Source organism: Myotis davidii, unplaced genomic scaffold (genome assembly GCF_000327345.1).
Source record: "Myotis davidii unplaced genomic scaffold, ASM32734v1 scaffold646, whole genome shotgun sequence".
In the NCBI taxonomy this organism is placed as follows: Eukaryota; Metazoa; Chordata; class Mammalia; order Chiroptera; family Vespertilionidae; genus Myotis; species Myotis davidii.
Window position 1 is genome coordinate 30,754 of NW_006296801.1, and position 9,910 is coordinate 40,663.

Sequence of the window (9,910 nt, forward strand, 5' to 3'; positions counted from 1 at the left end):
AGCAGGCTGGCAGCTGGGCTAGGACAGGGGTCGGCAAACGGCAGCTCGCGAGCCACATGTGGCTCTTTGGCCTCTTGAGTGTGGCTCTTCCACAAAATACCATGTGCGGGTGCAAAGTTGACTTAAAACTTTAAGTAAAGTTTATTAAGTTAATTTTAGGGAACATTGTGGAGTGAAAGATGTAGTGTTGAGGATTGAGAAAGGAATGTTGAGATGGTGTGGACGTATAGAGAGGATGAACAAAAGGAGATAGAAGAAACAAGTATACAAGACGAGTGTGGATGGGAGAATTGGAAGGGGTCGACCTCAGCCAAATACCTCAATCAGAGTGAGGACATTTTTAGCAAAGGCCAGTTTAGGAGTACCCTAATTAAGTTAATAACAATGTACCTACCTATATAGCTTAAGTTTAAAAAATTTGGCTCTCAAAAGAAATTTCAATCGTACTGTTGATATTTGGCTCTGTTGACTAATGAGTTTGCCAACCACTGTCCTAGGTCAATGACAAACATACAAATAATTAATTTAATAAAAATCAATCATAGTATTCTTCTCTACCACGTATAGACAAGGCCTCAGCCTTTGTCAATACAACATTATATACTATTCACTAGATAAAAGCTATTTATCACCTACATTAACCATGCCTAAGGGTAAGAAATACCTAGACTTTAACTTGAGCTATCCACATTCTCTCTCATCACATTCTCATCTTAATGTGGTATCCAATCAGGGCTAGTGACTCAGAGGAGGTGGGAACAAGGGTAGGGTGAAGAGAAGCACAGTTTGTGGCTAAGATATCCAGCATAGCTAGCCAGCCACATACAGCAAGCCTAGGGCGGAGATCTTGATAGCAACAAAATTCTGTCTTTGTGCTCAACCAATCATATAGCAGAGGAAGATTCAGAAAGCTACAAAGTGCTTACGTAATTTCTCCAAGATCTCTTCATCAGACATTTTAGGCTTCTTCTTCTGCTTCTCAGTATTCCGGGTCAGAGCATCTGGAGGAGTGATGTTACTCTCCGTAGGTGAAATGGGAGATGTAGCCACATCCCGAGTTGGAGTAACAGGAAGTGGTTCAATCACAGACCGAGTGTAGACCTGCATTGTTGGTATAAGAATTGGACAAGGCCAACCTCTGTTAGTATAGCGAAGCTCAGGAGCCTCTCTTAAATGTGCGTTAAAACAACCACATAAAAACAAATCCCAACAAACTCATTCGTTCTCACAGGTCAAAATCTATGTCCCTCCTCCTCTGTGCCAGGCCTATCCTCTGTGGTTGGAATGGCCTTCCTTGCTCTCAGTATACACGGCAAGGGTTAGTGAGAGTCTGAACAATGACGATATTCAATACAGGTTAGACAACTCTCAACAGAAATGATTTAAAGGAAATTCTATCATTGGACGGGAATCCCCTTCATCTCAAAATTCTATTCTTCCCCAAGCTGAAATGAATATCTTGTATTTGCACAGCACTTTGCACTAATACAACATTATCTCTTTTGAGCTGCTCCCTCTTTAAATCCTGAACCCTTGCAGAGGAGGAACTACAATTGTTCTTGCTGAAGCAGTAGGATGTAGTCATCTAGACCACAGACTTGAGAATCTGACTGCCTCGGCTTAAATCCCAACTCTTATTTTTACCATTTGTATGACCTTGGGCAGGTTACTTAGCTTCTCTGTGCTTCCGTGTCCTCATTTATGAAATGGTGATACTAATGATACCCATTTTATGGGGTTTTGTAGGAATAAATTAATTAACATAGTTCTAGAACCATCCCCACCATCCACCATGAACTCTTTTCATCTTGCAGAAATAAGATTCAGTACCCATGAGAGTGGCAGCCACCGCTCCACTTTCCAGAATTTCCCAATTCTGGGTGCCTCATTCATCCACCAATGGACACCTAAGTATACCTTTTGGCTATTGTGAATAAGCCAAGTTAGTTTTAAATGCAAATGTAAAATGATTAAAATCATACCCAACAGATGCTGAGCTTTTAAAATTTTGCTAATCCTATTATATTTCCTATTCATTTACTTAACAAACATTTACTGAGAATCTTTGCCTGGCTGTACAAAATGCTGCCCCATCCTCTTGTGAATTATATCTTGTGAAAAAGTTATAACTACAAGGCAGAAAGGGATAAATGTCATTTAAAAGTGAGCAAACTATATAGTACTGAGGTTTAGATAACTTATATTCCCTTTCCCAGAAGATCATTTTAGGCATTTATCAGATTTTTTTCATAAAAATATCACAACTGTCTTTTGGCTAGTCTACAAGCTCACTGAAGACAGTGAATGTGTCATTCATCCCTGAGTTCCTGTATCTAAGCAGTTCCTAACAAAAAGCATGCATTTAGATGCATGTTTCATGAATCAATGAATCAATAAGTGGGGTTCTTCAGCTGGATCTTGAAGGACAGACAGGACTTAAATAGGTGCAAATGGGAAAGAACTTAAGTGAAGACATTGAGATCAGAGACTAGAGCTTCTTTCCTGACTTCTAGCGTAATGATTTCTTCAATTTCTATCTCTAACTATAGACAAAGGATATCCCTGGCACCTCAGGCCTGCATTTCCACGCCCTGTCATTTTTTATTTTCCAAATAGTTGGGGGGGGCATCAATGATGAGATGCATTGATTGGCTCCTCCTGCATGCCCCACACTGGGGATCGAGCCTGCAACCAGAGCATATGCCCTGACTGGTTCATGGGTCGATGCTCAACCACTGAGCCACACCAGCTGGGCATGCCTTGTCCTTCTTGTTCGGTTCTCCTGATATGGCTCATTGAGGGTACAAACCCTGCCTTTTCCTTCTCTAATAGTCTCCTTCTCTGGCTCCCAGCACAGACCTGCATACACAAAAAGGCCACTGTGCTATGGTGGAAAGCAGCCTGGATTTAGAATAAATTACCTGCTTTCAATCCTGGCTCTTTGGGTTACTAAGAGACTTTAGGTAGATCAATTTACCTTTCCAAATCTCAGCTTCTTTTTCTATAAATTGGGAATTATCAGTGCCTTTATAGAAACGATTGCTATGAGGACCTACAGAAAGGGTGACTCCACAGATTATAAATCCTTATCCTAAAAGGCCATCTGATCCCCTTGAATTTCCTCCACAGCATCTCCCATAGTCAGCCAACCAACTTCTGCTCAAACACCTCCCTGAATGCTTAACCCAAAGGCAGCCTTTTTTGTATTATCACAGAGTTTAAGCCCTAGATTTTTCTTTCATTACAAAGCTCTTGTCATAAAAAAAAGAGTCCAAGTAAAAAAAAATTTTATATATATATATATACACACACACACATACACTAGCAGAGTATCGTCTGATAATAGGCCAGTGCTCACTGAAGCTAAATTAAGTAAAAGGCATGAACCCCTGTTGTCAAAGAGAGGGCAGAAGGACTGTGGCTATTCTGAGATGGAAGAACCTCCTAGGAAGTTAAATAAAAATCACTGCCAATATCAGGCATCCGGATAGCCAGCATATTAATAGCACTAACGTATTTATCAACTCTCTTGGGTCTTTCAGTATCATCAATGATGTTCTAAGAGGCTGAATGCTGCACATTTAACAGAGAAGAAAAGATCTGCAGCCGGCTAATTTGTTGCTTCCCAGGAGACAGGAATAATTTATGTTAGTCCTGCACCAAGCAACATTAATTCTGCATATCTTCCTGTCTGTGGAGAACAGACTAAGTTAACGAGGGTTGGGTTGGTATATACGCCAATTATTTAGGACACTGTGGGGCTATCTGCAAACCCGTGATAAATATATATACAACTTATTGTCTTTAATCATAAAGAAAGTACCTTTCAATCAAATTGGCTCAGTGATCTCACCAACTCCTAAATCTAAGGACCACTACCCAAGTGTAAAACCTCTAAGCCCCAAGCATCAGCTTCCCCCTCCCCCTCCAAACTTCAATAACAAAGACTCACCGATTTTGTGTGCTCTGGGCGTGGAGCAATCACTGGAGGTGGGGTAGCATCATCATCATCGTCTTCATCTTCTGAGACTGGTGGCACTGCGGGGGTCTCAGACACAGTCTTCACATTCTGGACAGCAGAGAAAAAGCCAGACTCATCAGGTCCAGCTTTAAGATACCAGGATCGAAATCTCCCCACCCCTCACCAAAGAAACCTCATCCCGACACCCCTTCTGAAACCCACAGCAGCCTCTGAGCTCTTCACCGTTGTGCAGCCAGTCAGGAACTCGGTCGGCTGCCCTCTCTTCCAGTTACCACTATCCACTCAGTCCCTTCCTCCCACCCAAAGCCAACTGGGGATTGGGAAGCCAGGTTACACTTCTCCTACCGGCCTTCCCCAATCCAGACCCCGAAGACAAGCATGTAGCTCCTTCTTAATCTATAAATTCTACTCTCCACACTGAACGGGTAATAAAATACGAAATGTAGAGAAGGGATGAGAAGTTGGGAATTCTACAAAGTTTATCATTATATTCCTCACTCCTTTCTGATATGGTTAATGGAAATCCAGGCAGGCGCTTGCCTCTCCTTTTCCTTTCTTTACCAAAACCTATCGCACACCCATTATGTCCACAGGTGCCCTCGCCTCAACCTGCAGATGCAGAACCTCAGGAGCCCCTTGTCTCAAGAGAACAATGAGTTTCTCCCAAGACTGGCTACTATCCACCTCACTGGTCCTGGAATGAACCTTACCAGCATGACTGATTGGATCTGCTATAATCTCAGCAACAGGATTTTCACATGCAAACTGTAACAAAGCTGGGCCAAGAACAGCATGTTTGGGGGCAGGTCCAGGCAAAAATATCATACCACTGCTGTTTATACCACAGATATTAGACAAAATAGCTCCAAAACCTGAGATGTTTGATGGAGATTAAATGATCACAGCATAGGGCCAAAGAGGCAACAGAGATATTTTAATACATATAGACATAATTCAACAGTGTCAGATATTTTCAGGGCACCTACTCTGTGCTCAGTAAGATACTGTGATGGATACTGTTGACATAAGGATACAAAGATGAAAAGGGTGGTCTACGTCCTGAAGCAGCTCATCATCGAATATAGGAGACAGAGGGTGTGTTTCCCTTTTGCCTGCCATTTGGGGCTTCTAGAGAGAGGACAGTAGGGGGTCAGAATGACAGGGGACAGGTGGAAAACTTACCTAGAGGAATAGTAGACTAGAGGTACTGTTACCATGTGGCAGGCTGGCCATTACCACATGTGACATAATAAGGTAAGAAAAACTAGTTATCTCATATTTTCAACAGGACCTCTGGTACTGGGCATGACTTAAAAACTTTCAGTGCTGGGCACATGTAAACAACAAGCTTTGGTCACCATAAGCAATGAATTTATCCTTTCAGTCTCAAGTTTTATCACTTGAGGAATGTGGTGAAAAGTAGTAGTATAATTATAATAAGTCACTTTCAGTCCTACAATCCAATAGAGGTTCTTTCCCTGTCAAAGTGTGTGTGTATATATATATATATATATTGGGGGGGGGCAGATTTAATCCTCACCCAAGGATCTTTTTCCCATTGATTTTTTTCTTAGAGAGAGTGGAAGAAAGGGAGGAAGGGAGAGAAAGAGAGAAAAAGAGAGAAACATCAATTGGCTGCCTCCCACTTGAGCCTCAACATAGGGCCGGTAATCGGATCGGACCTGCAACCCAGATATGCACCTTTGAGCGAGAATCAAACCTGAGACCCTTCAGTCCACAGGCTGACTCTCTAACCACTAAGCAACACCACCAGGGCTCAAAACATATATTTTGATATTTTTCTATTCTAATTTCTTTTTTTAAAATATATTTTATTGATTTTGTACAGAAAGGAAGGGAGAGGGATAGAGAGGTAGAAACATCAATGAGACATCAATCAGCTGCCTCCTGCATACTCCCTACTGGGGATGTACCCGCAACCCAGGTAATGCCCTTGACCAGAATCGAACCTGGGACCCTTTAGTCCGCAGGCTGACGCTCTATCCACTGAGCCAAACCAGTTAGGGCTATTCTAATTTCTTTTCTCCTCACTATTCCTCTCAACAAACTTTAACCAGAAATCCAAAATGGGAATTAAGTTGGCTGCCTCTTCACATCGGGTTGTTGCCTTGGGGCACCCTGATGTACACTAGGTTTGTTTGCTCTAAAACTCTGTAGAGAAGGAGATTTCATCATCTTCCTTAGCAACACATTCTGTTTTCCCAGGTGAAAACTTTGGGTGGTAGTATTAACAACTATCAGAATCAGAGCTACAGGTTTTTGTCCCAAATTTTTATTTCTTATCCCTGTGTTCCTGGGCAAGGCTGTCCTACTCTAAGCCACACATTTCTCATCTCTAAAATGGGGATAATGACAGCAGCTCTCTGCCTACCTGGTTGGATTTGCATTTTAGTCTAAACTAACAACATCTTGGAGGATAAAAAAAGAATTCTTAGAAATTAAAATTCTTAGAGGGGCCCTAGGAGAATGAAATGAAATGAGGTGGGTATAAGAACTCTTTGTAAACAGTAAGGAGCTAGGAAGATATAAGGAATCAATTAAATTATCATTCTGTCTAATGACCACAAACCTCTGTTTTTTAAAAAGCCGGTGAAGAACAAAATAAAGTCCCTGGTCTGTGTCTTACATTTTAGAAGAGGAAACAGTCAAAATTAACCATTTCAGGTAGTAGTAACAAAATAATCTATGAGAGTTTAAACTCCACTCTAGATATTTTGGTTCTATGTGGTTAATCTTTCCCTGTAATCTATATATATAAAAGCCTAATATGCTATGTGTCCGACCGTTTGACTAGTCACTATGATGTTCACTGACCACCAGGGGGCAGACACTCTGATCAGTAGGTTAGCTTGCTGCTGGGGTCCAGCTGATCGGGACTGGGTGAGATGGGCTGGACATGGCCTGGAGCCAACCTCCTGTGGGCCCTCCCTAGTCTCTAAAATATTTCTTCTTATTAATTTCCTTTCAATGTGCACAAATCCATGTACTGGGCCTCTAGTTAAATAAATAAAAAACCTCATACAACGTATAGTTTTTTGTATTTAGCTTCTTTTAGTTAGCATAAAGTTTACAAGGTTCATCCAAATTGTGGCATTATCAGTGCTACATTCCTTTTTGTCTAAATCAGGGGTCCTCAAACTTTTTAAACAGGGGGCCAGTTCACTGTCCCTCAGACCATTGGAGGGCCGGACTATAGTTTTAAAAAAAACTATGAACAAATTCCTATGCACATTGCACATATCTTATTTTGAAGTAAAAAAAACAAAACGGGAACAAATACAATATTTGAATTTGCATGTGGCCCACGGACCGTAGTTTGAGAACCCCTGGTCTAAATAATAGTCCATTGTATTAATATAATACTTTTTTAAAAATCCATTCATCAATTGATGGGCATTTGGGTTGTTTCCCTTTGGGGCTATTATGAATAATGCTCATATGAACATTCACGCACCCATTTTTGTGTGAATGTATATTTTTATTTCTATTGGATATATACTGAGGAGTGGAACTTTGAGGTCAGATGGTAACTCTATGCTTATCCTTTTGAGGAACTGCCAGACTTTTCCACAGAGGCTGCCCCATTGTACACTCCCACCAGCAATTATGAGGGTTCCAATTTCTTCCTTTGATTATTTTCACTCTAATGCCTCCGTTCTCTGAATCTTCTTGAATCTCCTTGCCTAAACCCCCTGTGTCCTTTATTCTCGATTTTCCATCTTTTTTATAGTTTATATCATTAATTCGCTCTTAGATGTACTTGGCTTTTAATCCTTGTGAATTTATTTAATAATATTTTTTTAATTTCTAAGAATTCTTTTTTATCCTCTAAGATGTTGTTAGTTTAGACTAAAATGTACATCAAACTTTACCAATCTCCTATTTAAAATATTCTTTAGCTCCAGCCCTAAGTCCAAGTTCTTTGGTCTAAATGATGGATCCTCAACTTGGCTTTTTCTCATGCCACCTCCGATAAGAAAGCACTGTCCTTCCAGGTAGCTCAGTTGGTAAGAGTGCTGTCTCGATATGCCACTGTTGCCAGTTAGATCCCTGGTCAGGGCACATATAAGAAGCAACCAATGAATGCACAAATAAGTAGAACAACAAATCGATGTCTCTCTCACAATAAGGAAATAAAAAGTTTTTTAAAAAGCATTGCCCTTTTCTCTGCCTGGTATCATTACCTGTGTTTACCTGACACTATATTATAAATCCTTGTTGATGTGTCCTGTTTCCTCACAAAATTTATGAGATCAAGAGCAAAAACCGTACCAGTCTTTGACTCACCAATCTATCACACAGTAGGTGTTCATTTCATAAATGAGAATTCAGGAACTACAAGGCATGCCATCTGAGATCTCAGACCAATGCCACAAATAAAATTTTAGAGCCAGAAGCCCTTAATAAACATGTCTATTAAATGAACAAATCATTCAGTCCCAACAACTCTGTTCACACTTCTCTGTACTACTTGGCAGAATAAATCATTCGATCAAATATGACCCCCAATGTACATTATTTATACTCTCTTGCAGCCTTTCTCCCTATAGTCTGCTGTTAATTTTTCCCTCAAGGACTGAGATAGTGCATATTCATTTTTGTATCACGAACACCTTGGCACAAAGGAGGTGCTAAGTAAATATTTATTTTATGAAGGAATAAATGAATAATCAGGGGAACTGAATTTTGCATTGGTTTCCACTATTAGCTCAATTCAAGGGTAGGGAGCAAGTCATTTAATTTCTCTGAGTCTCAATTTCTTAACCTGTGTTATGGGGATAACAATCCTGTCCAATTATTTCACAAATCAGATGAAATGACCTGTATGAAACCAATGTGGGAAATACTGACATGAAACCATATCCCTCAGGTAAAACTAGCAAGGATACCGTGTACTGAGCCACCGGGACAAATGTTCTGAATCGGGAGAGAAAATGTCCTTGACGGCCTGAGTGGCTTTAACTGTAGCTACTAAACCAGTACAGGTTTTCAGCAAGCAGGTGTTCTCCTCGCTGCCATATGGCCTGAGCCCCAGGGCCCCTCCTCCTCCTCACTAATGAACAACCCGGCTATGGCTTTACTGAAGTCTCCTTTATAAGACCTCTCTGCCATCTTCTTTCTCAGTTCCCTGCCTCGGTGAGAAAAGAACCCTGGAATAGCACTCAGAAGACCCTAGTTCTAATCTGGTTCTGCCATAATAGCTAATTATGAGTCTCCAAGAAACTGTTTTTCTATCTGTGAAACAGGAATAAAAATACTTTCTTCACAAGGTAATTGTGAGGTCTAATTATTAGCACAGTGCCTGGCACATATCAGCCACTCAATATATGGGAGCTGCCACTCCTCCCATAAAAACATAAAGATATATGAACCACAAAGCACCGCTCAGCTTTCTCCAATAATTCACTATTCAACAGTGGTAAGAACCTCCCAAAGATCTTAACATTTGCAAATGCTTCCCCATCTTTTAATTATATATCTTCCATTTCATGAAAGAGTGAATAGGGGAAAGCAACGCCGACTGGGAATCTGATACCTATTTGCCATCAACCCTTCTCAAGTTCAGTTTTATCAACTATAAAGCAAAAATAATAACTGACCTCATCAAACGCCCGTGAGGATTAAAAGAAATAATAAATAAGAAAGGATTGAGTGTGCTATTAGGCATTGGACAGGTGAACATTTTTTACAAATGATGACAGGATAAATGACTCAGGGTAAACCAATCCACACTCCTGGAAACATGGTTCAAACTATTTTAACGATGACTCGACACTGTGTTAGAACTTACTACTCTCCTGCTTAAAATTCAAGAGTTTCGCATTGCCTTTAAGATAGATTAAAACTCCTACACGATCGGACCTGTTGACCACTCCTCCTTGTCACCCACTTCTATTCCCTTCACCC

General features: G+C 40.6%; 1 protein-coding gene across 1 annotated transcript in view; it reads right to left on the minus strand.

Annotated features, from left to right (window-relative positions):
• The window catches only part of PAK1 (p21 protein (Cdc42/Rac)-activated kinase 1), a 73,409-nt gene that overhangs the window by 26,879 nt on the left and 36,620 nt on the right, over nt 1-9,910 (minus strand). The window contains 2 exon segments of the mRNA XM_015569652.1: nt 927-1,101; nt 3,953-4,069. Of these exon segments, the coding sequence (XP_015425138.1) occupies nt 927-1,101; nt 3,953-4,069 (292 nt within the window).